General features: G+C 52.5%; 2 protein-coding genes across 8 annotated transcripts in view; both read left to right on the forward strand.

The window, feature by feature from the left end:
• Positions 1-27,220, forward strand: part of SAMD4A (sterile alpha motif domain containing 4A) — a 93,646-nt gene that overhangs the window by 58,233 nt on the left and 8,193 nt on the right. For 5 of the 7 annotated variants that reach the window (XR_007631599.1, XM_050336925.1, XM_050336926.1 and 2 more), the window contains 7 exons: positions 287-808; positions 15,455-15,718; positions 19,780-19,889; positions 20,497-20,583; positions 22,956-23,250; positions 24,604-24,689; positions 26,131-26,249. Coding sequence is in view for 6 of the 7 variants with exons in the window: in XM_050336925.1 (XP_050192882.1) it covers positions 287-808; positions 15,455-15,718; positions 19,780-19,889; positions 20,497-20,583; positions 22,956-23,250; positions 24,604-24,689; positions 26,131-26,249 (1,483 nt within the window). In the remaining variant the exon portion in view is untranslated. The remainder of the gene's footprint in view (positions 1-286; positions 809-15,454; positions 15,719-19,779; positions 19,890-20,496; positions 20,584-22,955; positions 23,251-24,603; positions 24,690-26,130; positions 26,250-27,220) is intronic. The other 2 variants (XM_050336931.1, XM_050336930.1) reach the window with 1 other exon arrangement.
• The window catches only part of LGALS3 (galectin 3), a 173,460-nt gene that overhangs the window by 24,500 nt on the left and 121,740 nt on the right, over positions 1-27,220 (forward strand). The window lies entirely within an intron of this gene.

A 27,220-nucleotide genomic window follows, 5' to 3' on the forward strand; every position in this document is an offset into this window, starting at 1 on the left:
GGCCATCTGCACTGAGTAATGGGCTTTGAACCTGGCGTGTAGGACCGTAGGCTGTTTTCAGAGCCTCATAGAATGATGATGATGATGATGATGATGGTTTTTGGAGCGTGGTAACCCCCCGTGGCCTGGGATGTGAGCATCACACATGCAGACATCCCTTTGGGTGCAGAAATCCCATGTGTTGGATTTACCCTGCCACGCTCTGTTTATATCTTAATTAGCTCCGTTTGCCAATCTCTCAATTATCTCCCTTTCTTCTCTCCCCCCCCCTCCATTCATCCAACAGGAATCATCAACCAGTGGCAACAGGAATCCAAGGACAAAGTGATTTCCCTCTTGCTAACCCACCTGCCTTTACTGAAGCCCGGCAACATCGAGGCGAAGGTGGAGTACATGAAGCTGCTGCCCAAAATCCTGGCGCACTCGATCGAGCACAACCAGCACATCGAGGAGAGCAGGCAGCTGCTGTCCTACGCCCTGATCCACCCCGCCACCTCCCTGGAGGACAGGAGCGCCCTGGCCATGTGGCTCAACCACCTGGAGGACCGCACGTCGGGGGGGGGCTTCGGCGGGCAGGGCCGGGGCCGCTCGGACTCGCTGGACTACGGGCAGGCTCACTACTATCACCAAAGACAGAACTCCGACGACAAGCTCAACGGGTGGCAGAACTCTCGGGACTCGGGGATAAGCGTCAGCGCTTCCAGCTGGCAGGACAAAAACCTGGCGTGCGAGAACGGCCACCTGCCCCTCTACTCCTCCTCCTCCGTCCCCACCACCATCAACACCATCGGCACTAGCACAAGCACCAGTGAGTACCCGCCTCCCTCCCCCACCACCATCCCACCTAGGAATTGCTGCTTTGCCGTGGTCAGCTGGGGGGCTAAACTCGTGTGGGCCATAGGAAACTCCCTTTTTTTTTTTTTTTTACTTTTTTCTGTTTCCTCACCTGCTTTTTTATTTCCTGCTTGCCTTGTTGTTTTGTTGGTGTTTTTTTTTTTCTCTGTAGTCCTGTGGGATTTTAAAGACTCAGGAGATGGAGTGGAGGGAAAAACAGCCAAGCTGTAAGAGCAAAAAATGTGTGTTAATTGAAGGGAGCCCCTTGTATTTCATGTAGCTCCGTGCAGATTTGCAGTTCACGTTTCAGGAGTTCCTAAAGCAAGCGGGGAGCTGATGCCTCGTGTCCAAAAGCGAGTTGGGGGACTTGAGGCAAGTCCAAAAGTGCACTGGGGACTTAACTGGGAGGAAATGGGATCGGGACCATGAATGCAGGCATAATTTTTGGAAACAGGGCTGGAATCTGCCATCTTCAGGGTATGTGAAAGCATTCACTTGCATCTACAGCACAAAGAGGTTTATCACTGGTATTGTGTGAGGATGTAGCGTGGCTCTGACTGGTTTTTGAAGAGCCACCCTTGGGAGAGGAGGAGCAAAGCATCCTCTCAGCAGGAGTCAGGAGCTCCACTGACAACTCCCTCTGGAGAGCTGTGGTCACCCCAGAGTCACTGTGGTCACTGTGCTCCCTCACTGTCACTTGGGTGACTGCCACCACCTCACCTTCAGGGCTGGGACATCCTCCTTCCCTTTGGGATGTTCAGAAGGTCTCTCTCCAAGATGCTCTCTCGGCATCTCCCTGGATATCAGGGGTGTAGAGAGCCCTTCGGGAAGAGGCTTCCTGTGGCAAGGGCGCTGGTTTCTCTATCAGCGTGTGGAAAGCCACAATTAAAGAGCTGAAAGCTTTGAAATGGTCACTTAAGGCTGCTGGGTTTTTCCATCTCCTGTAACAGCTGCTTTATTTTGAAGTGGTGTTTCAAATCCACAGTGATACGAGAACACAACTCTGGGTTTATTGCTCTAGCACCCTGGTCCCTCCCTCTGCGGTGTCCATTCCTGCAGGCATGTGGGGATGTAGCAGAAGAATCTCAGCTTCTCCATGGACTCAGAACATCCTGCCCATCCCATCCCCATCTGCTGCTGCTGCTGTGGGGTTGGGTGATGTTCAGCTCCTCCAAGAGCCGGGTCCCTGCGCTGCAGGGAGACCGAGCCACATGGGAAGGGCTTAACGAGGATGCAGGGTGGAAAGAACCGTGATTTGTGTGAATAGATTTGCACTTGGTCTGTTCAGCCTCTCCAAGGATTATACTTTGGAGCCAGTTTCCTTGTGATTGGGAGACTTTGCAAACAGGGGCGGCAGTGGGAGGAGATGGCTCCAGGTGGGATCTGGTTCCTCACGTCAGGATCTGGACACAGGGAGGTCTGGTGGGTGCAGCAGGTTAACTGATTACTGACAGCAGCTGGAGCTCTGCAAGATGCATTAGGTCTTGAAGGACACTTTCCCAAACCCCCCTGGTGTTTCTCTGAGCTCCTCTATGCTCAGATTGGCTCTCAGCAGAAGCAGTGCCACACCTCTTGCCCAACGGGGTCCCCAAGTACCGGCACAAGGTGCCAAAACTGAGGCAGCGGCCGAATTACTCAGCAGTGCCTGAGCTGCTGCACTGCTGTGGTTGTCCCTAAATTCTCCCAAAACGAGGTGTGTGCAGCAGTGCTGGGACAGGAGCACCTGTGGATCAATGGCCCTGCACTTTGCCTGGTCTTGTGCTTGACAAGCGCGTCCCTCCTCCGCCTCTGCCGCTTCCTTCCCCGCCAGCGTCCCCTGCTAGCCGTGGTTTAGTCCTGTGTGTGAAGCTGTTGGAACTCCTGCAGGTGTATTTTGGAGGCACCACGTTCAGGCAACTGCTGGGCTGAGCTGGAGGTGACCCAGCCACACTTCACGTGTGAGTTCATAAACTTCCTTAACATAATATTTGCTCAGACGCGAGCACGGCGAGTCCACAGATAGATGCTAAAAAATAAACACAGCTTTCAGCCTTTGTCCCAGCCCCTCGACTCAATCAATACCTCTATTAATCTTTTATTCCAAAGCAAAGCCCTCAGATCCTTACTGTTTGGTTAGGTTTTACTGTTGTTATGAGTTTTAAATTCTCCCTCTTACTTGAAGGTGTTCGTCTGGGCAGGGGTTTAATCCAGCAACAACCCTGCAGGGCACAGCCTTCCCAGTCCTGTCCCTGCAAAGGCACTGCCTGTTCCTGATGCCAGAATGGGGAAAAGACTTTCTCTGAGGAATAACGTGGTGATCTTGCCTGAGATAACTTCCTCTTGGTGTTGTGGCATAATTAGGTGTCACACTGTGGGGACACAGGGGTTAAATATGGGTGGGGAAGGTCATGTGACAGTTTGCTTTGTGCTGTCCTTAAGTTTGACTCAACCCAGACCCAGGCTTTGAGGTTTGGTTCAGGAATGGTTCATCTCCAGCTCCAACAGGGATTGGCCAAGACTTGCTGAGATGTTGCTGGAGCTCTCCAGCCTTTACAGGGCAAGTCTGGTGTGCTCTGAGGGAGTCACGCTGGATTTACCACAGTAGTGGTGATCCCAGAGTGGTTCCAGCATCCTAAGTGATGAGTCTGGGTCTGGAGTGATCTGAGGATATGAACTCACCCAAAAAGATGGAAGTTTGTCCAGGGAAGTTGTGGCTGCCCCATCCTTGGATGTGTCCAAGGCCAGGTTAGACGGGGCTTGGAGCAACCTGGGCTATGGAAGGTGTCCCTGCCCATGGCAGGAGTTGGAATGAGATGAGCTTTTAAGGTCCCTTCCAACCCAAACCATTCTGGGATTCTGTGATGTTCGTGTGCTCCTTCCCACCCACTGCATCTCCCTCACTGCTTTCTCAGCCTGCCCTGCAGAGCTTGAGCTGCCACTTGAAGCCAAGCTTTAGTGTGCCAGGAGTAAAGACAGCCTTGGCTGGGGTTGGGAGGGAAGGTGGGCAGGAGGCCAGAGCTGCTCCAGCACAGTGGGATGGGGTGAAACCCGGAATCCCGACTGTGCAGCCGGGTCAGGTGATGGTTGCAAAACCTTGGGATTACACAACGTCTTTGCAGTGGACACAGGGCCTGCCTGGGAACTCCAAAGGACACAGGAAAGCAGCTGACTTTCAAAAGGTGCCAGCAGCTCCTTGCGGGGAGGCTCAGGCTCCTTCCCTACCCCTGAGGTAAATGGTTCCACCTGAGTATGATCCACTGGCTTGGCAGGGTTTGGTGGACAAATGGAAGCCCAGCATAGCTTTGGTCCTGTGTTTTCCACCCTGTTGGAAGGGAATCTGTTCCGAGGCAAAGGAGGGTCTGTTGTTAGATAAGCTGAGAAGGGGGAGAGCAGGTACACAGGTCCCATTCGGACCATAAAGTGACAGGGCAGTGATGGATAGATACAGCCAGAGACCCTGCTGGGAGAAGTCTTAATGAGGCTACAACAGTGAACCAGACAAATGTCCTGTTCCTGCCAGGGGTGGATTAGCTTTGCACTCAGGAATTACCTTCAGAAACTTGTTCCTCGCTTGGCTGTGCTGAGATTTGGCACCCTGGCACTCATCCTGCCAGCCAGGGACAACCCCCATGTCTGCTTTCCTTCTCTTCTGCTGATAGACTGAGAGGAGCTCGTTGGCCCTGTAATAAACACTTGAGCTTTTCAGTGGTGGCAGACGAGGGCATTTGTTGTCTTGCTCATGCCCTCTAGTGTCACTCGTAACCGTCAGAGAGCACTTCCAGAAGTCACCCACTTTTCCAGGGTCCCAGCACTACAAAATCCTCCAAATTCTGTAGCTTAAAATCAGAGTTCTTGCACAGGAAGGTGAGGTGTGAGCAGAGTTGTTTTCTCAAAGCCATGAACATAAATGCAGCAGCAAACAGGACTGTGGGCCAGGCGGTGGAGGACAAGAGCGATGTCCTTTTGGGTGTCAGCAGTGCTGGGGAGGATTTGCCACTGCTGTTGAGTGTGTTTTATAGCCAGCTTCCCTTCCTCCTGCTGAGGCTGCTCCATTTGCCACGTCCCTCACCCTCTGGGTGGCAGGGAGGTGTCCAAACTCCAAACCAGAGCAATCTGTGCCCATTCTCTGTGAGCTGCTCTGCTGAACAGGATGTTTTTAGTTGGTGGACCAGCCATGTGTGCTCATCCCACCCCAGGACCAGGTCAGCTCCCAAGGTGGTTGTTGGCTGGTTGGGTGCAGGGAAGGAGATTGCTCCCCCTCTTCCCAGGTGTGTGGGATCTGGGAGTGCAGCATCAAAGATACGGGCTGGGAAAATCAGTTTGTCTGAATGGAAGGGGTCAGGGCAGCCCCATCGTACAGTCCAAGTAACAAGAGGAAATGACCTCAGTTGTGCCAGGGCAGGTTCAGGTTGGGTGTTAGGAACAATTTCTTCACCTAAAAGGTCAAGCACTGGAACTGGCTGGCCAGAGCAGTGGTGGAGTCCCCATCCCTGGAGAGATTTAAATAAACATGTAGACGTGGCACTTGAAGACATGGGTTAGTGGTGGCTTGGCAGTGCTGAGGGAATGGTTGGATACCATCTTAGAGAGCTTTTCCAACCTCAGTGATTCCGTTGCTCTCAAGGGATCAAGGTGAAGATGTGTGGAAGACATTTTGGGCAGGAAATCCTTCTATCCCTGCCAGCATCCGTGTTGCCTTGCTCAGTTTTTCCTGACCCAGTGTTTTGATTTACTCTTGTACTTGAGCAACACTCAGAACCTGTTCTAACCTTGACACTTCAGTGTAGCTGCCTCAGCCCATTTGGATCTTCCTTTGAGCCTGTTTTGACACCTTCCTTTCACCTCCTTGTTCCTGAAGGATCTCTTTTCTCACTGTGTCTTTGGTTGACCCACAAAGGTCAGCGTCATGCTGAGGTCCCACCTTCAGTCGTCTCCACGGGGTTCCTTGACTGACATCAAAGCTAATCAGCCTACCTGTCACCTTCCAAACATCACACTCTACACTGGAAGGGGAAAAAAGACAGGATTCACAGGGTGACTTGGGTAACCCATCAACCCTTGATGGACACCTGGCTCAGGACATCTGGGAGGGTGGTTCTCCTGTTCTGTTCGGCTGGGACTTGCAGTTCAGTGGTGGCTTTGATCGTAGGGATGCCCAGCCATGCAGCTGTGGGGCATCCCACAGCTTGTGGGGCATCTCACCAGCAGCTGTTGCCTCTGGGAGGATGTGGATGGTTCTGGGGGGATGAAGATGGCTCTGGGGGGATGTGGATGGCTCTAGGTGGATCTGGATGGTTCTGGGGGAATGCAGGTGGCTCCAGTTGGATGTAGATGGCTCTGGGGGGATGTGGATGGTTCTGGATGGATGTGGATGGTTCTGGGGAATGCAGGTGGCTCCAGTTGGATGTGGATGGCTCTGGGGGGATGTGGAGAGTTTTGTGGGGATGCAGATGGCTCTAGTTCAGTGTGGATGGTTCTGGATGGATGTGGATGGCTCTGGGGGGATGTGGATGATTTGGGGGGGATGCAGATGGTTCTGAGGGGATGTGGATGGCTCTGGGTGGATGTGGATGGTTTTGGGGGGATGCAGATGGCTTTGAGGGGATGTGGATGGTTTTGGGAGGATGCAGATGGCTCTGGGAGGGGGTGTGGATGGCTCTGTGAGGATGAGTCTAGCAAGGCAGAGCAGGTGAAGGGGGTGGTCTGTGAGGCTGATGAGGAGTAGAGGGAGCACCGGGAGCCAGTGGTGACACGTAGATGTCCCCAAGGAGGACACATCACACGTGCATCCTGTGGGATCACACTGTTCCTTCCTCCAGGCCTGGTGTGTGCAAGGTTTGATCTGTGCTCACACATCTTAGAGAGCCCCGCTCCCGAATTCACGTACCCTGCTCACAGAGCGATGGCTCTGCAGCTTCCTGGCTGGAATGAGGCCACCTAATTCGGGAAGAGCCCGGGGATATTCCCACCCTCTCAGCCTGTGAAATCCCAGAGCAGTCACAGATCGTAGGCACTCAGGGCAGGGACTGCCTGCCCTGCTTTTGCTCTTGGTGTGTTGCCTGTCCACTGGAGAAGGAGGAGGACACCATCCTTGACCTGCAGGTTGGGGTGGGGGCAGATTGAAGCTTGTGGCTCCGATGCCACCTCCCCTTTCCTTACAGCAGCCCGAGTGTCTCGGGGACGGGTGTTCTGAGGCAGCAGCGATGGTTTTGTGTGTATCCTACAGTCCCTGGGATTCCTGTCACCAGTGAATGGTGCTTCTGACCTGGAAGCAGCACAGAAGCCACCAGCACAGCTGATTGATGCTCTCTGGGTTGTGGAGCAGGGTCAGACCTCCCCAGTAATTCCTCAGACCCTTGGCAGTCTCCCGGAGGATGACCCGGAGGTTTTGTTGATGGATGGACCCAGGTGTAATTTTCCAGCCTGGTGCCTGTTGGATGCTGGCAGCAGGATTACTCATTGGAGCTCTCCTAAGGGAAGCTTTGCTTTTCCCATCACACCTGTGGGTTCCTGTCTGCAGTTTGCATCCCCATCCAGCGGCGTGGGACTGGAGGCTCTGTCTGGGAGCCAGGGATGCTCCTCAGCACCTCCACTGTTAACTGATGTCTGTGAAGGGCCTCCTGAGAAATACCCCCCTCAAACCTTTCCTGCTTTGCCACATCTTGCATTCCCCATCCCCACAGTATCATGAGAATGACATTTGTGATGTTTTCCTGAGCGTCTTCATGGGGTGAGAAACCCCCGGAGAGAATCCCCTTCCCAAGGCTCATCCTTTGAATCCGTGCAACTCCAGGCTTTGGCAAGTGAAAGGAATGGAGAGAGATGAGCCCTCCTTCCCCCCACCATCAGACAGCAGCTGCAGAGAAATGGGTATGGAGGAGGGACGGGAATGGCATGGTTTGGGATGATCTGGAGCAACTCCAGTCTCCTTCCCCACTGCACAGGGACTCGCTGTGTTCTCCTGACTCAGTAACACCCTGCTATTCAATTAACTTTTGACTTCTGGTTTAAAGGAGCAGTGCACAAAATAGTTATTTACTTCATTTGGAAATTCTTTTATTCGTTAGCATAATTACAGCTTCCTCCTCTCGCCTTTTTCTTTTTTTTTTCCTTTTTTTTTTTTTTTGGATATTTTTCTTAACAGGGGAAGGGAGAGAGGGAGGGAGGGGGGGAATATTTGCTGCTCTCCTTGTGGTTATCACATCCTTCAAATTACTAAAAGAGGCTGGGATAATAGGTCTGGTGATTATATATAGGCACCATCTGCTCTGTGGCTGCTTCCTATCAAAGTGCAGTTAGAGGAGTGCAAGGAGGATATTTTCTCTCCAGCTATATTAAGACTCTTGTTTCCATCTCGGCTCCAAAGCAAAGCTCTCTGCATGCAAATGGATCAAACGCTCTGGAATCAATGGCTCTGTTTTGGCAGCCTTGAAGCTGTGTGGGTTTTTGTTTTTTTTATTTTTATTATTATTATTATTATTTAGTTTTATTTTCCCCTCCAGTTTGCCGTTCCCATCCGTAACGCAATCCTGTTGGATTCTGGTTGTTCCGTGTCGGGTGTTTTCCTGTAACCACAGTCCCCCTGTTTGCTGAGCAGTGCGCTCTCGTGTCACAGCTCCAGTGCGAGGCAATATCTGAGCAATCAGGAATGCTTTGGAGGATGATGAAGGCAGATTTTTAGGATGCATCTGCTGTCGGTATGCAGAGGAGGTGGAGAGCTGAGCTAAGTTGGAGCAGTAATAGGAAAGAATTAATCCATGTTTTGTGATACCAGCCTAGGGCTGTCCTGTTTCTGCTGGGGAGCATTTCAGGGCTCAGGAGTCATGGAATCACAGAATCCCAAACTGACTTGGGTTGGAAGGGACCTTAAAGACCATCCAGTTCCACCCCATGCCGTGGGCAGGGACACCTTCCACTAGCCCAGATTGCTCCAAGCCCCATCCAACCTGGCCTTGGACACTTCAGGGATGTGGCATCCACTTCTCTGGGCAACCTGTGCCAGGGCCTCCCCACCCCCACAGCCAAGAATTCCTTCCCAGTGTCCCATCTAACCCTGCCCTCTGGCAGTCTAAAGCCATTCCCCTTGTCATGGGATGTCATTGCTGGGCACCACCTCTTGCATCGTCTCGTGTGGGGAACTGGATTCTGCATTTTCCCCTTGGTGGCCTTGGAGACCCAGCAGGCTTTTCTTCCTCTCCTGGAGCTGGAAAGATTTCATGCTCTTGGAATTAGAAGAGAGCAGAAGGAGTTGCCAGCCCATCCAGAGGGTGCTTGTGACAGGACATGTGAGTCCCCAAGAGGTGGAGGCCGGAGGAAGCTGATAAGGCTGAAACACGAAGGAATTTGTCCTGAGGAAATTCCAGAGGTTTTGCATGCACCCCTTGCCCTTGACTGGTTTAAGACCCTTCTTTTCTCACTCCCAGTTTTGCACAGGCTGCATATTGCTATGTAAAGGATGTACATCTCCCAGCTGGAAGCGATGGAGGGGTTTCTCCATCTGGAGAGTGTCATGTGGTGGAAGCTGATGCTGGAGGAGGTCTCAGCTTCTCAGACCAGGGGTTGAGGCAGTGGGGAGCCCTGGCTGCTGCTTGAGCAAAGAAAATGCTCTTGGACATCTCTGCTGGGTGGAAGAGGACTGTAGGAAGGAAAGTTTCTGCATCCCGGAGCCTCTTATCTGGCTTGATCCGTGAGCAGGAGAGGAATTTCTCCCAGAAGCCCATAGCAAAAACTATTTTCTGGGACAATTAGGGAGGCTTGGTTCAGCACAGCAGTGTTGCTGTTAACAGGCCAGGGTTTCCCAGGGTTCAGACACTGTTTTATCTGTGGTTTGTGTACAGTTGTAGGAGAAAAACTCACATTAGTGGCCTGGAAATCAGAGCGTTGCACTTACCCCGAGAGCCACCTGGTTTGGGGCAGCAAACCTTCTTGCAACATGACCCTAATCCTCCATCCCCCACCCATTCCCACCTTCCCTTTCAACCCAAACCATTCCATGATTCTGTGAAGGAGACTGAAAGCAGCTCCCAAGCTCCTGCTCCTTGGTGTGACGAGCTGGGCTTCCTTCCAGAAACGCATCCCGTTGGATTCCTGAAGCCACCAAGGGCTGCGTTTACACATCTTTAGGCTCAGCCCCGCTCCTGCTGCCACACAGATGAGTAAATAACAGTCACAGCAATTCCTGGCAGAGCCAAACAGCGAATCCACGAGTGTTTGTGCCGTGCAGGGACTCGCAAAACCCCCTGTGAGGGTTCCTTCCCACCGAGCCTGGATGGTGCCTCGCGTGCCCCTGCTCGGAGAGAGCAGCAACAAGCGGGTTATTGTTTCTCTGTCCAGTTTCTTGAACAGGAAACTGTGTTTGAAAACGTCATTTCTTAAAAAAAAGTTTGCTTGACAGGCTTCCCTGCAGTCTGTGCTTCTTCCTATTTCTCTGCCCGAGGCAGGGCTCTGCTTGTATGGGTTTTTGATTTCCTAATCCCACTATTTTCCTTACAACCAGTGGCCTTCTTGCATCTGGGGCCCTGGGTCTCACCCCCTCGTGGCTTATATCACCCCCGGTTCAGAGGCTGGGATGTGGATTGTCCTACGAAAACGCAGTTAAAGTCACAGCCACAAAACACAGGGAGACAAAAACAAAGATTAAAAAAAAAAAAAGAGGCGCAAACAAAAGGCTCCAAGGGTTAGGGGATGTGGAGCCGAAAAATGTCCCTTCGGGTTCTGCTCCGGCAGGGGCAGCGTGGGGAGAGGGTGAATGGAGGGCCCAGGAAGGAGGCCGGGTGCCAGGCGGGCAGTGTGAGCCACCAGCGGCTGTTTCCAAGGGTCCTCGGCACAGGAACGCTGGAAAAGCCGCGGGGATTGCGCTGCCAGCGCGGGGAAGCCTTCCTGGAGGAGAGGATGCGTCGTGACCGGGGTAGCAAGGAGGAGGAGAACTGAGGTGAACCTGGGGGTTGCTCTGTGAGGGGTGGCTCGGTGTTCCCTCTCCGTGGGGGAGCCTCCGGGCTGCACAAAACACCGCGTGCCCTCAGTGGGTTAAAAACAATGAGCTGGGGTCAGGCTGCTGCTCCAGGTACCCACGGGCCAGGAAAGGAGCTGTACACGAGCAGACACCACCTGGGGAGGCACCACGAGCTGCTTTGCAACCAAAAAATTGCCATTTTTAGAGTGAAAACAAACAAAACCCTCCCAAGGAGTTCAGCAGGCACCTCACAGCACTTTTTCCTTTCTGTAGCCACGGGGATGATGTTACTTGGAATTGTAACCTGCTGTGTGGACTGTGGGCTGATCCTCTGGCTGACAGGGACCTGATGGGGACCAGAGATGGCTTGGACACTCAGCAGTGGGTCTGGCTCTGCTGGAAACACTCACATCAGTCCCACATGTGCCTTGTCAAGGACTTTGCAGCACTTTAGGCTGGATTTAATGGATGGGCAGAGGGGGAGCGAGCACCTCATCGCCGTCCCACGCTGTGTGGAGGAAGGTCTGCCTGCACAGCCTGCTTGCTCAGCTCTAATTACAGGAATGGGTGGCTTTTCCCTTCTCAGGCTGAAAAAAATTGGCTCAAAAGTCCTGAGAAACCACAACACAAATGTCTGACGCTGTTCCACGTGGTCTTCAGCGAACAAAAACCCTCTTGAAATCAGCCCTTGCCTCCCAAAATAGGCGACGCCACTTCAAAAGGGAAGAGAAAAAAAAAATCCCCAACTCAAGGCTTCACAGGGTGAGAGCACTTGCAGCCTCAGAGTTTCTGTTAAGTGTGTTGTTGTGCCTGCCAGCACAGCCAGGCTTGGGTCTGGGATAAAGCTGGATTTGCCCGGGGAGGTGGTGGAGTGGAGATTCCCACAGGGATGCTCCCAGCTGCTCCCTGCTCCGCAGCCACCGCCTGCCACAGGGAGGTGATGAGTTGTTGCCACCCCTCCTTCTCCATCCTCCTCTAATTTTTTTTTTACTTGGGAATATTAAGCTGAGCTTGATCCCACTCTGGAGGTCACAGAGAGGTTCCTTGCAAGGAAATGGGGTCTGGGGTGGGCTGAGCAAAGAGGCAACACCAACCTGGGGAGGACCACGATCTGCTCCGGCTCCTGTCCCGCTGGATAGCTGTTTGGAAGCAGCTGGACCTTGCAGGGCTCTTGCCCCATCTGAACAGCAGGAAAGCACTTCTAAACCAGAAGTGGGACACACTTACCAGCGGAGGGGTGTCCGTGTGCCAGCGTGGATTGCCCTCCGGAGCGGTGCTTTCCGCTCTTTGTTCGCCCAGCCCGCAGCGCTCAGAAAGGCAGGCGTGTCCAGCCACCTCCTGGGAGCTTATCTTGCCCCAGAAGAACATATTACATTTCCTTTTTGAATTAAAGCTTAATATTTTCGCAATAAAAGAAAGGAGGCTTGAGTGTGAGGGGCGATAAAGTCGCACGTGGTTTGCTTCTGCTGGAGTTAAATCCCTTCGGGGGAGCATTTATTTTAGCAGGAGCAGCCCTGGGTTCACCTTGGACCATCCAAAAAGCACACAGGAGGGTCAAAAGCAGGTCAGGGCTTACACTGAACTGTTGCTTTGGAAAGAATTGGCTGCATCCTCCATTTCAAGAATCTGAAGCCGTGAGCACAAGCAGCAGCATTAATAAAAGTGGACATTTATTAATCTTCCTTTTTGGGGTTGCAGATTAAAAAAGGGAGAAGGATGTGCACACCTGGCAGGTGCCACCCCGGGATTTGCAGCATTTTTAAGGATGGCTTCTGATGGAAGCAGGTTACAGGGAAGTGGAGCCTAAAGTTAGGCCAGTGCTGAGAGCTCTTAAATAATCCTTTATCTGGTACCCGGAGTAGCTGGGGGTGGTTTCAAAGAGCTGGTGACTTGCAGCATCCTTTGCAGAGGGATTATCCCTGCTGCATCTCGGGAAGTTGTATGGATTGAGACTCATAGTAAAAATTTGGCTGAGTGGAACATGTTCTGTTGGATGCAGGGACAGAAGTGGAACTGATTTTTACCCACTGAGCTGGATGGTTTCTAATTGTCCCTGTCCATCCCGTGGAGTTGGTTATTTCTCTTCCAGCCAACACTGATTTCCAGTTAGGAGACATGAAATTAAGGTGGAAGAGCAGCAGTTTGCAAGGGTTTTGCTGCTCAGGAAGGAATCTGGGCTTGATTTAAGGTAAAAATATCCCCTTGTTTGTCAGATTTTTGTTGGGAGAGGGTGGTGTAAGTGCTGCTCTGGGGCTCTGAGTGGGTGTGATGTTCAGCCCTGGTGATGCATTTCAACCAATTCACCCACTGTTTTCCCTATAATTCCCCCTATAATTCACCAAGGGGTGAATTATAATTTAATTTTTAAAAATTATTTTTTTTATTAATGCTAAATTTATTCTTCTCCCGGGAGGGTGATGTGACATCTGCAGAGCCCTGTTGTGGTGCTGCTTTGAGGGTTCCAATTGCAAAGCCAAGAGCTAAAATAGCTTGGCCAAGACCTTCTCAAATCCAGCTATTCCCCCATCAGGATGCATCACATCACAGCTTTGGGAAGCGTAACACTGTTCTGAAAGCCATCTCAGGATCTCCTTTTCTGCCAGGGGATTTGTGGAAGATGTTTCTATAGTTATTTAATGGGAAGGGAACAAATTCTTCCCCACAAGCCATCCCCGTGCGTCCCTGCAGACTCGGTGTTCTGTGCTGCTACAAGAAAACCCTTTCAGAAACAGGAATTATTTGGATATTGCAGAAATCTGCAGGGTTTTGGCCTCATCCATCAGCTGCCTTTGGCACCAGCTGCTTTTCAGAGGTGGTGTTTCTCTCTCCCCTCCTTTTATAACCCCACTAGTCCCTCATTTCCATCCCTCTCCTGGTCAGCAGGGATGGCTTGGATGGTGGGGTTTTCCCCCCAGGCTTGAGCTGTGAATTAAGCCTGGCTTAACTTTTACAGCACAGTGCACCTGGCTGGGGGTTTTCCACCAAGACTCGTTCATATTAAATAATAACACGCAGAGGAGCCCGAGTGGTTTTGGTGAACTCCTGTAAATGCAAAAAAGGGGATTAAGGAGCTTTAGGGCTTGAAAGCTTCAGGAGGAAAAGCCACGAGAACAATGGATTTCCCCCAGGGTTTTGTACAGTTTAGAGATTTGATTTGGAAAGAAAAACTGCAAAAAAAAAAAGTTTTTGCTTCCGTTTTGCACGGGCTGAAGGGTCATTTGAACCCCTCTGCCCTCAGATTTCCCTGGAGCAGGGAAATTTGCCTTAGTTTCCATCCCAAATCCATACATTACATTATACTAACAGCATTTATGGTTTAACCAGCAGTTAGTTTGGTGACTGTGAAAGATGGAATTTGAATTTTGTTAAGCAAACAGACCAATCTTTTCATACATTTTTCATCACTGGCAACAAAGATAGTCCCTGGAAGTGTTCCAGGCCGGGTTGGACAGGGCTTGGAGCATCCTGGTCTAGTGGAAGGTGTTCCTACCCTTGGTCTTTAAGATGGTCCCTAAGGTCCCTCCCAATCCAAACCATTTCATGATCTTTTCCTCTAAATACAGTGTCTTACTGTTTAAGACAGTTAAATTTGTTAAAAATAAATTGAACTTGGTAGTATCGAACTTTCAGCCAGGAAATGCAAACCCACAAACACAACTGGGAAGGAAAAGGAAATCCAAAGATTTTTTTTTTTTTCCAAAGAGGATTCAGCCTCATCTCATTGTCGGGGGTGTATTTTCACCATTGTTTTGAGTGCTTGGTCTTGTGGAGGGTGAAAAGGCACATGGTTGGAAGAGCACCTGAAGGGGGGCTGAGCTGAGATGTTCTCACTGCTGATGGGAGCTCAGCCAAGTGCCAGATTGTTCAGCCTGGAGAAGGGAAGGCTCCAGGGAGACCTTGGAGCTCCTTTAGGCACTGACAGGGGCTCCAAGGTCTCCCTGGAGCCTTCCCTCCAGGAGAGCTGGAGGGGGACTTTGGACAAGTGCCTGGAGGGACAGGACAAGGGGGAATGTCTTCCCACTGCCAGAGGGCAGGGCTAGATGGGATATTGGGAAGGAATTCTTGGCTGTGAGGCCCTGGCACAGGTTACCCAGAGAAGCTGTGGCTGCCCCTGGATCCCTGGAACTGTCCAAGGTTGGACCTTGGAGCAACCTGGGCTAGTGGAAGGTGTCCCTGCCCATGGCAGAGTGTTGGAATGGGATGATCTTTAAGGTCCCTTCCACCCCAAACCATTCCATGGTTCTGTGATTTTAGTGCCCCCACAATGACTTTGGCAGATCTGTAAATGCTCGTGTTCCAGGGCACAAGCCAAGCCCTGATCCAAAGGGAGAGACAGAGATGCTTCTCCTGGGTCCCCCAGCCAGGGGATTTTTATGCTGCAGAGCTGCTCAGCTGATTTTTTTCCCCCTAGAGCTGCAGTCCACGCAGCCCCTTCCCTTGAGCAGCCCCACACAGCTCGTGCAACCCCATCTCCTCGCCGGTGTTCCCATCCCTTTTGCTTCCCGGGAGGCAAAGCTGAGGGTAGGGATCAGGTAGCGCTGCGAGGCACCATGGCCACCCCCACCACACATTTTATGATTTCATTTGATGATTTTTTTATTATTTTTGGTTTTTTTTTTGGCGGGGGACTCTGCTGCATCCCGGGCCGCGGAGGGGGGAATAACCTCTTTGATTTTATTTTTTTTTCAGTTCTCTCAGGCCAGACACACCACAGCCCTTTGAAACGCTCTGTGTCCCTTACCCCACCCATGAATGTGCCAAACCAGCCTCTAGGACATGGATGGATGTCTCATGAGGACTTACGGGCTAGAGGACCCCAGTGCATCCCTTCCGATCATGCCCCCCTGTCTCCACAAAGCAGTGTAGCCTCTTCGGGAAGTGGTGGGAGTGAACATTTAGAAGATCAGCCTTCCGCTCGTAACACATTCCAGGAGGAAGGGAGTGGGATGAAAGGTGAGTGCAAAACCAGACCCCGACACCCCCCCCAGCACCCAGAGGCAAGGAGGGAAGAGCCGCTTTCCCGGCAGCGCCGGGCCGGGCCGGCGGTTTCGGGAGAGAATCCTCGGAACCACACACGGGGCCTCCCGGCCTTTCTTCCCGGCTCAGGAATTTCAGGTTCAGTTCAGGGGGAACCAGTCAGGTTTTCTTTCAAGCAGCAGCTGGCCCCGATCTGACGTCTTGCACTCGGGTGCCAGTGGGCTGGTTTTGCCCCAGAACCCTGCGAGCTGCCAGCTTTCCAAAAAGCTGGAATTTTTCCATGGCCTGCGGCTTTTGGCTGCGAGTGGCGCTCTTTTTCTTATTCCTCTCTCTTTTTTTCTTTTCTATTACGGTGAAAAATAGCTTAGAGTAAGCTTAGCAAGCCTCGTGTGATTTGCCATTGCGGTGTTTGGTACCCACCAAGCATCTGGGGAAGTTTTGGCTTGGGATCCCGGTTTGCAGTGAATTTAACCTGTGTGTTTCAGTTCTAAACCGATTTCAGTCGGTCATCCCATTATACCTGCATTTCACGGAGATTTTGGCAGTAAATATGTGGGATTCCGTTGGTAAACAAGGCAGAAATGAAACCCTGTTGCTGCAGTCGTAGATGGAGAGCAAACTTCAGGCTGAGAAGGAATAAATAGGTAAAAACTGGCCAAACACGCAGACTGTGAATTCCCTGGGAACAGAGAGAACGACCCTGCAGCTCTCAGACTGATTTAAACAACTCCAATTTGCATTAATGCAAGGCAGCTCAATTGTGTAAAGGCCAGTGGTGTGTCAGAATGAGGAAATAGTCATATTTTTTAGTAGTCACGAGGTCTCTGATTTCAGTGTAATTGCAGACAAATTGAGATGCGTGTAACTCTGTGTGATGTGGGGCTGCATTTGGCTTGGCTCTGGATGGCTTTGATGTGCATGAAATAAATGCATGAAAACCCCCCTCGTGGTTCCAAGGAATGTGATGGAGGCAGGTCGGGTCCTGTCAGACCTGGGAGACCCTTTTTTGGGAGCAAGGGGTGCAAGAGGGGGCTGTTTAACACTTTGTCTCTCCAGGTTTCTGCTGATGGAGCTGGAGAGGAGAGCACGGGGAGCTGGGCTCCCTGTGATCCACAGCTGGATCTGCAGGACCTGCATGGATAGAAACTCCCCAGTGCCGTGGAATCCATCCATGTGGCCAAGTCTGCAGAAGCCAAAGGCTGCCCAGAGGGCAATAATCCATTAAATCAGCTCCACAAATTAAGACATCCCTCTGGGGGCAGCAGCACCGTGGGCTGCGTATGATCCTTTGTATCCCCACAGCTTTTCCCGAGGGGAAAAAAAACCAAAACAAACAGGGACTGCCTGTTCCCTGCACTTGGATCGTACCGTTTCTTGTCCCTGCAGAAATGCACAACTTGGTGCATTTTTATGGGGTTGCATCGTCTTCCACCCGGAGCAGCTGCTCCCTTTGCCACGTCCCTTCTCTGGATCGCAGCCTCGTCTCCCCGAGCGCCTGCAGGCTCTCGTGGTTCGGTGTCACCCCGCTGCTGGTCAGCTTGTTCCTTCTTCAGCACCTTCCAGGGCATCCTCAGGAGGATGCAGACCCGTGGGATCCAGAATGTGGGGAATCCAGACCCATGACAGACCCTCATCTGACGTGGCTTAGCAGTTCCTCTCCCTTGATGTCACCGTTTCTCTCCTTTCTGTCCATCTTTATGCCCTCATGTCACCTGTTTCTTTCCACCCATCTTTGTGCCCTGAGGGAAAGGGCCCTTCGGCTTTTTCCTGGCCCCTGGTTTCTCCAGGGGTAGGTGCAGACACTTGGTTCCCTGTGGACCCCATCCGTCCATCCCTTCCTGTGTCCCTGCCCATGGCAGGGGGTTGGAATGAGATGATCTTTAAAGTCCCTTCCAACCCCAAACCATCCCGGTGATTCCTGGGGGGCACAGCTGGGAGGAGGGTTTGTGTAGAGCTGGGGGTTTTTGCTGGGGGTGTATCCATGGTGTGCCAGGAGGGCACTGCTGAAGATGTGCTGCGTGTGAATTGTTTTCCCTCTAAATTCCCTGATGGCCGTGCCATGACTTTGCAATCAGCTCCTGGTGATTGCTGATTCAAGAGCAGCTCCGTGGGCAGGTGGCTCACCCATGCCTGGAGAGAGTTGGGAAGTTGGACTTTCCAAGGACTGTGAGGTCCTTGGCACATCCTGGTCGCCTCTTTCTTCCCTGTGGGATGGGGGAAATGCCCACCCCCAATCTCTGTGTGCTGGGGTGGTTCCTTCTCCCCAGTCCACTCCCAGGATTGCTGTCTCTGCTGGCAGGGGGGCTCTGGGACTGGCACAGCTCCCCGGGGGAGCTGATGCAAAGAGAAGGAGCTGCTTCCATGCTCTGACCCCCTGCAAAGGTTGCAGACAGGTTTCCTGTAGGATTTAACATCTATATGTGCATCTCTCTTCTGGAAGTGCCCCCGTGGGCTTTGCCCTCGGCACGGACATGTGGAAAGGCTGATGTCCCCAAGGGACATGGGATCAGGGAGACTATTAATGTGTTTTCACTAAAATGGTGTGGTTTTGTGTTAAAATGAAGTTGAGATTGGAGCCTGCGCTGGAATTGGAGCTTTCTGCTACTAATTTTTCAATTTTTTAAAACCGAATTCAGTTTAAGAGGCTGCTGGTAGCAGGATTTGGGACCGTTGCATGTCAGAACCTTTGGAAAACAGTGAATTTCAGCCCATCCCTGCTCACTAACTGCCTTACCCTTGTGTTTGGTGTGGGGTTGATCTCCTCCTGTGCAGCACTTGAGGAATTTCATTGACACGTGAATCCTGTGTGTGCCAGGGGATGCAGAGTGTGAGCAAAACGCAGCATTTCAGGGTCTTCTGCATCCTCTGCTTGGATGGGAGAGGGGTTTGGGGTCAGCCCAGGCAGCAGGAGACTTCTGGCAGATGCACAAATTGCCTCAGGGGGCCAAACCAAGGGTCCATCCTACCCTTTCCCTGCCAGTGATGAGGTGTTGGTTCAGGAAGAGGTCGTGGATGAACCCCACGGAGGCAGCCCCAAGTCAAAGAGCAGGGAGGTGTTGCTAGCTGGCATTTAGGCCCAAGAGAGACATTTCCTGAGCCTCCACCTGCTCTCTCCATTCCAGGTGTGTGGGTTGGGGCTGACACACTGGTTTGTCATTGTTGCTGCACCACAGGTGGGGCTCCCAGGTGTCTCACTGGTGGGGAAGGGGACAAGGACTGTGGACAAGGGTATTGCTGGGAGCAGAGCAGGAGCTGGGGAGGTTCAGACCCCAGACCTCCCCAAACCTTCAAACCCCTGAGGAGCTGCTTGCTGTCACACTGCCTTCTCCGTGGAGGACACCCCATCTTGGGGTCTGGTGGGGTTTTGCATGTCACAGGATTCCCCTCCCAGGTCCCTCCCTGTGAAACTACATTGATGTCAGGAGGATAGAAGTATTTTTGGGTGCCCATCCAGCCGGGCACAGAGGTGCCACACTGCAGGTAACAACTGGGAAGGAAGAAGTCATTTCAGTCGGTGCGTTTTGAGGTCCCAAGTCGCCCTTTCAAACAGGCTGTGGGACCATCTTCGATGGCACATCATTTTTCCATCCAAAATCCATCCCTTTATTTCTCTTTAAGCAGCCAGTTCCATTTTCAACACACACCATCTTCCCTCACGCCATAAATCAGCGCCTGCCATCTGCAAAACATCCCTTTGCTCATCCTAAGCTCCACCACGCCAGTAACTTCAGCCATTCCCACGTTTCCTGGGAAAAGGGCAGCGGGGAGCTTGGCGTGCAGTGACACAATGACAGCTCCCGGTGAGTCGCCCACATCCCAGTGACGTGTCCTCATCCAGGTGCTGCTTCCTCCTCCCATCCTTATCCATATCCATGCCCACATCACCACGTGCTCCCAAAGGTCCGTGGAGTTCAGTGAGGTGTCGGCAGCCCCGCTGGGACGGTGGGTGGCACCGGTGCAGCCCCTGCTGTCGCCGGCGCTGTCGCTCGTGGTCGCGCCGTGCCACGAGCTCAGCGGAGCTCTCCTGTCCTTTCCAGATGTCCCGGCCTGGCTGAAGAGCCTCCGGCTGCACAAGTACGCCGCCCTCTTCTCCCAGATGACGTACGAGGAGATGATGGCCCTCACCGAGTGCCAGCTCGAGGCACAGGTACGTCCCGCGCCTCCGGGGGGGATCGGACTCTTCCCGTTTCCTTTGCGTGTCTTCTTCCCGTGGAAGGCGTTCAGCCCTCGCAGGAGGTCGGGAAGCAAACAGAGAAAAGGGAAGTTTGGGGTTAGGGGAATGAAAAAAAAAAGTGAAAGTCCCTTCACTGGGTGCTGCGCTTGGGGGTTTTTTTCCCCGCTTGGGATCAAGGGGTGCAATGTGCAGCAGCCAACTGCTTTGAAGTCAGTGGGGCAGATTGCCTTTGAAGATGTGGTAGAGTCATAGAATAACAGAATGGTTTGGGTTGGAAGTGACCTAAGAGATCATCTAGTTCCAACCCTCCCTGCTTTCAGGTTCACCTCTGCGTTTATCCTTGGGATGAAGGGGGGCCAGGCAGCACCTTCGCTCTCCCTGTGGGAGGTGTACCGGGGAGGGACAGACTAGCTGGAAATCTCTGTCTCCAGCAAGTCTGCTGAGTGATTTTCTATGTCCCCCACGAATCCCTGCACTCAGAAATCTGATTAATTTCTAGCAGCCCTTTTCCTTCAGGGGAGGAAGGGTTTGGGTGGACCCTGTGGAATGTTGGTGCCGAGTGTTGTGCTGTCTTTTACAGAACGTTACCAAAGGCGCAAGACACAAAATAGTCATCAGTATCCAAAAGCTAAAAGAAAGACAAAACTTGCTCAAATCTCTAGAAAGGGTAAGTAATCACAACCGTTTTTGTATTTTTAAGAAGCCAGAAGTTAATTCTGGGGTGAAGCACTCATCGGTTTCGTGAGTTGTGGGGATCTTTTGCAGGGAAATCTGATTTTGGCTTGGCCACGATATGAGTAATGGCTCAAACACTCCTGTACCAGATGCAGGTTTTTATTTCATAGGATCACAGAATGGTTTGGGTTGGAAAGGATCTTAAAGACCATCTCATTCCAACACCCTGCCATGGGCAGGGATACCTTCCACTAGACCAGGTTCCTCCAAGCTGTGTTTTGCAGAGTGGGTCCTAATCCATCTCTGGCACTCATGGAGCTGGAATGTTTCGCCCTGTAGCCCTGGCCAGCTCCAGGATGTTCAGAAAGACCTGAGCTTTCCTGCAATGTCATATGGGCAACCTGTCCCCAGATAAAACACCAGACACCCACGTTGGTGCCTGAACAACATCTTGAATTTCCAAGGAAAACAAACAGAAACTTCATTGTCACTTCCACAGAAGCTTAAACCCTGCAGAGAGGGCTGCAGGGAAGCAGCAGCACCACAGCCTTGCTGGGAGCAGCTCACCCAACCTCTCCCTATTTATTATCGCCGTATTATATTATATTTAATTGCACCATCTTCAAACAGCAACTCACAGAGCCTCCCACTAGGGGCTTTTAAATACTTCTGTGGTGTGTTGCTATTTATTGGTGTTTTCCTTAACTCACTGCTTCGCTATTTATTTATAATAAGGGCTTGTACTCAGAGTATGGCAGGAGCTAATAAAGCCATATTTACCCTCCTTATTAATAATGACTATTAAATCCAAGAGCCAGCCCTCTGGCTGCAGCCCTGTGTTTTCCAGGCGATTGCACAGCCTCTTTCCCCGGCTCCTCCGCCAGGATGTTGAAATATGGGATTGATTGAGCTGCAGCCCGGCCCAGCTGACACGGCAGCCACGAACACCGTGAAATCCGGGAGAAAAGTGGCAGGGACGGAGGACTGGGCCCTCCTGGTGTGGGTTTGGGCTGTGGGGCTCTGACCTTGTCCCACTTTGCTGGGGCTCAGAGCTGCCTGGGAGCTGCTTTCCCCAGTTTTCCAGGCTTCCCATCCAATTTTTGCTAAACAAGAGCATGTGTGGGGCTTGATGTTTTTGGGCAGTGTCTCGCTGCTAAACGTTGCTGCTTTCTTGGAAAGAGCTGCTCCACCCCTCTCTGCCAGTTAGCAGAGCAGGAATTTTCCCAAAAAAACCAGTTCCCAGCAGACTGACATCATATCTTTGAGAGGAGTGGAGCTGAGACATCCAAGAGCAAACTGGAATTAGGATGAACAACCATTTTGGGGCTTACACGCCAAAATCCCGTGTGCCCACTTAGTGTCCCTTCCCTCAGGACATCCAGAGCTCGCTCCAAGAGCTGCCTCTTTCCAGACAGTGTCCCATGAGCCAGACTGTGCAGGAGCCTGCAATGAGCTGTTCCAGGCTCCATTAAAAACAAAATGCAATTATTTCCCATCAGTGGAATGAGGATCTGACAGCAGAAAGGGAGTTCTTGGTCCACACCAAGAGCAAGGCTAGGGTGCACCCAAATTCTCTCCCTCCTGGGTGGACCTGCCCTGGGATCTCCAGGCTGAATGTTTTTCCTGGGGGAATATCAGTTCACCTGCAGCCTCATGGAGTCCCCATCTGTGTCCGACCACAATCCACCTGCTCCCTTTGAAACCCTCCTGGTCCTTTCTGCCTCCACTCCCCCAGCCCATCCCAGTGTGGTCAGGGATGTCCCTATTTCCCTGGCTCCTGCATCCCAGTGTGATCCTGGGCTCTGAGGTGATCCCAGAGCATGAGGATGGTATGACAAGCAGTTCTGGGGCAGTGCAGTTAAATGGGGAGCCAGGCTTGAAGGCAGTGCTGGAAACTGGAGAGAGACAAGCCCATGTTAATAAATGAAGGTCCAGTGAAATAGAGCTGAAATGTTGTGATTGTGGGACTGAAGGAAGGGAAGGGAAAGGAGGAAGGTAATTGTCTGTCTGGGCATTAAAATCTCCCAGGCTCAGTTGCTCTCCTGGAGTTGCCATCTTCCTGGTGGAAATTTGGAAACACTGAAACAGGACCGTTGCTGGGTTTGGGTCCTGGTAATTGGAAAGGCATTTTCCAATGGGGATTCAGGTCTGAACACATCCATGGATAATCAGACACAGTCCATGCAGCAGCTCCACACTCTCCTGACCTAAGGGAAGGACTTGGGGAATTAAATGTGGCTGCTGACTGTGGAATGCAGCAGGATCCTGGAGGGATTCTCAGGGGGGTCACAGTCAGGGTCTGGTTCGTAGCTGGCGTCCCGTTGTCCCTGCAGAGACAAACCCTCTTCTCTTGAACCCCAACAGGACATCCTGGAAGGTGGCAACTTGCGTGTCCCGCTGCAGGAACTGCACCAAATGATCCTCACCCCCATCAAAGCCTACTCTTGCCAGAACTCGAGCACGGAGGAGCATCCCCGGGACGCGGACTCGCACCACCCCTCCTCCCTGCTGGGCTCCGACGGCCAGGGCTCCGACTGCAAGGACTCGGCCGCGGGCGGGATGCAGCAGCACCACCTGCCGGGGTGTGAGGGCGAGTCGGGAGGTGCCCCTTTGCCCGAGGGTGACCTGCCCGGACAGTTCACCCGAGTGATGGGGAAAGGTGAGCGGCTGCCCTGCGTGGCAGGGGCCACTTGGCGCTTGTCACTGGGGAGGTGTGGGCTGTGACTTTGGGGAGGGGCAGTGATGGGACAGGCTGCCTGCCCGAAGGTCGAGGTGGAGAGCATCCTCTCCCTGCCCCAGTAGCATCCTCTGCCAGCCCCAGGTCCAAGGTGGATGGTATCCTTTCCCTCGGGTCAGGGGTGGAGGGCATCCTCTCCCTTCCCATTCAGAGCCCTGGGGTCATCCCAGCAGTCCAGAGGTGTTTCCAGCAGCATTCCTTGGACTTGCTCTGTTTGTGGGGAGGTAACAGTGATGCATGGGCTGGACAGGAACCATCTTGAGTGCCAGTCAGTGGGTCCAAGGCCCTTTTTAAGCCCCAGTTTAGATTCAGGACCTCTGGAATATTCCAGTGCCGTTCCACATCCGGTACAGGGTGCACAGCTTTGCATCAGGAATAACACACTGAGAGGTGACAGAAGCAATGTGAGATGGAGGATGACCTCCTGTGCCTTATACAGGGCTCTTGAAGCAAATCTGTGTGAGCTTGGACGTGCCCTAACCCCTGTTAGTGGCACTTGAGGTGTCAGTGCTGGCTGAGTGAAGGAAGATCTCCCTGGGGAAGAGGGAAGGGGAGTGCCGTCTGCAGAACACCGTGATCAGAAAGAAACTCTCTGGGATGCCATGAAGAAATATGAGCCTTGTCCCTATTTCCAACCTTTTTTTTGCAAAAAAAAATAGCTGAGGTGTTTTCTATGTAGAAACCCTGTGCAGAGTTTGTCCCCAGCTGATTTCCCTGCAGGCACAGCCAAACACAGGGCTCTTGGCCCCGTTTTATTCCTGTGACAAATGCCAAAGTGTGGCACAAGCCCTGCCAGGATGAAGTGTCTTTCTGCACTGCAAGGCATCCCTGCCTAGGGGTTATAACAGGAGAAACTCATTTCTCTGGGAGCTCATTCCCACTTGCTTTTATGGCACTAGTTCCAAAAGAGGTTAAAATCCTCCAGGAGAGATGGGAATCCGTGTGCAGCAGGGGCAGGCTTTAGCCATAGGAGCAGGAGCTCTCTTGCCTAGGAATAGGGAATAATCCTGTGCCCCTGAGTTGCTCAGGTCTAATTTTGGGGACTCCAGTGGTGTTACTCTGGATTTACACCTTCATAACAGAGAACAAAATCTGGCCCTAAATATAGGACGGCACGGCAGGAATTGGGGAAGGGCATTTTTTTCTCGCTGATGAGAAAACCTGCCCGTGGTTACAAGGGAAATGGGATGTCCGAGGCTTTTGTTGGATCCCACCCTGGATCCCACCTGGGTGTCCCCATCCTCACTTCCCTTCTCTCCTCTCTCTTTCTTCCAGTCTGCACACAACTTTTAGTTTCCCGACCCGACGAAGAGAACATCAGTTCCTATTTACAGCTCATAGACAAATGTCTAATCCACGAGGTGAGTCGGGAGGGATCATCTCAAACTGTTGTTCCCATCACTTAGGAACTGTTTCCAAAGTGTCTGTTTACGTAAACCCCTCGGTTTCTAACACAAATATTTTCGGGGGGTATTAATAGTCATTCTGACAGAACGGGGCTGGAGCGGGCGGCAGCTCCGACGCGGTGCATGGAAATGTTGCTTCCCTTTCCCCACGCTCTCTTAATTCCCAAGACCTGGAGCTGGGAAATTCATCTGGCTCGGGACAGTCCCGTCGGCCGCTGGATGAAAGGAAGAATCCCGGGACGAGCGTGCGGGCGGTTCCCGTCAGACGGATCCCTTGGCGTTGCCTCCTCCCGTTTCGCAACGCGTGGCCTCGGGATTTGGCAGCCGGGATTTTTACATCTGCTCCCGCTCCTGGCAGATCTGCCTTGGCCAGGGGGATGGCTCAGGACGGCCCAGGCTGTGCCACGGGGCTCTGGCACGCTCCTGCCCCGTGCCAGGGAGGGAGGGATGGCCAGGTGTCCCTGGTGTCCTGCAGCGTTTCCCACCCACGCTGGCCGTGCCTGGAAGAACAGGCTGCTTCCATCGCCTGCCCATATGGCAGGGATCGGGAGGAGATCACACACTGGGGGGAGCAGAGGTGGTGGGGGCTGGAGAACAAAGCCAGGAGGACGTGGAGCTTTTCCCAGAGCGCCTGCACTTTTCCCACCAGTGCCAGCCCATGTCCCAGGACCACCTTCTGCTTTGGCTCTGGCATTATCAGCACCAGGAGAGAGCATCTCCTCCAGAGGGTGGTTCAGAGCAATCAAGTCAGGCACTAATTAGCCTCCAGATTGTCCTCCAGAGGCCTCTGCTCTTATCTGCTGGTAGCACGGAGACCTTGGGGGTCTAAAGTTAGCAGTGGTGGCACGTGGGTGTCCCTGTCACCCACACCTCCTGCCTGGAGGCTCTGGGATCAGGTCTGTCCCCTGCCGGGGTGACCTTTGCGGGGAGCCCGGGTTGGTGACAGGGCTCACCCCGGGTCACCTCCCACCCAGACTGGTGGCAGGATCAGAGCCAAGCTCTGCCCAGCCCTGAGAAGGAGGATGGGATGCAGGATGCCACAGGGCAGATCAGCTTTCCAGATCCCAGCTTTTCCCACCCTGGCAGTGTTTCTAGAGCCGTGTCCAGGTGACAAATCTCACCACCCGTCGGGACCCACCCTGCTCTGCCAAAAGGGGTTGGCAGCCTCGGGGCAGAGCCAGGCTGTCACTCTGGGACACAGGGAATGCTGCTGGAGCATTTTCTCCACCTGAGATGAGTAAATCCTTGAGAGAGACCAGGGTTTCCCTCTGGACTTGCTGATGGCTGGTTCCAGCTGCTCTTCTTTACCCACACACCCACACATACATCCCTGCTCCCTTTGTCCAGAAAAATATTCATTCAGTTCCTATTTTTCTCTCTCTTTTTTGGGGGGCAGGCGTTTACAGAGATCCAGAAGAAGCGGCTGCTGTCATGGAAACAGCAGGTGCAGAAACTCTTTCGGTCTTTCCCTCGGAAATCCCTCCTGGAGCTGTCAGGCTATCGGCAGCAGAGGAGGTAAGCGGGGATTTTGGGACGGGAAGGACGGATGCAGTGGCCAGAGCAACAACATTCCAAGTGGGACCAGTGTCTCCCAGAAGGAAAGGATGGATCCAGAGCCATATTTTGGGAGGGAGGAGAGCAGGAGAAGCTTCAGCAGTAAGACTCCAGGTGCTGGCTGGAAAGGGAACAGGGTTTTACTTGCACGTGGGGCCAGTGCCTTCCCCACTGATCCCACCAGGTTTCCCTGACTCCAAATCCAACACTTCCCAGCTGTGCAACCTATCCCCAACACTGGGCTCTGTGTCTGCTGCCCTTTGCTGATGGCATCATCAGTGAAGTTTCCCAAAAAGCTGTCAAGTGGCAAAAAAAAAAAAAGAAAAGGGCTGTGTTGGGGCACACTGTGTTTGCTCAGTTCCAAGGGGGTGCTGGATTTCAGGTCATCCTAGGAAGTGTTGGGGTATGGCAGGAAGAGAGATTTTCAGATCAGTTTTAGCAACAACATCAGCCCTTTGCTGCGTTCTCCAAAATCTGGTGTATTGCACTCTGGTGCAAGTGCTTTATTCTCCAGACAGAAAGGGTTTTGGAGATAACTGGGAGCAGTGGGACAGGTGGGATGAAGAATTTAGAAGGAAGGAGCACAGAACTGGAGTGGTGCCCAGTGCCATGAAACCAACTGTCTTGGAATGGATTAAAGCTGGTGGCAGGATCAGAAGTGGAATAGACAAGAGCAGAGGTGTTGGATGGACCTGTTTGCTGCCCAGTTGAGGGCACCCTCACTGCCTGTGTTTCCAGGGATTTCCTGGTTATTTTTTGTGTCATTCCACGGGTTTTAAATGAAAAAGTCATGTGGAGAGGGATGCTGGTTGTGTGCAACCCTTCCCTCCTGGAATTAAAGATGGCTTGGTGTTCTGAGATGGGTGTTTCAGGATGTTTGGCCTTTGTGGTCTTAGGTCTGGGTGGTTTTGCTGTGGCCACAAGGAGCTGGA

This window comes from Myiozetetes cayanensis, unplaced genomic scaffold, assembly GCF_022539395.1.
Source record: "Myiozetetes cayanensis isolate MyiCay16 unplaced genomic scaffold, myiCay2020 scf6-25, whole genome shotgun sequence".
NCBI classification, from domain to species: domain Eukaryota; kingdom Metazoa; phylum Chordata; class Aves; order Passeriformes; family Tyrannidae; genus Myiozetetes; species Myiozetetes cayanensis.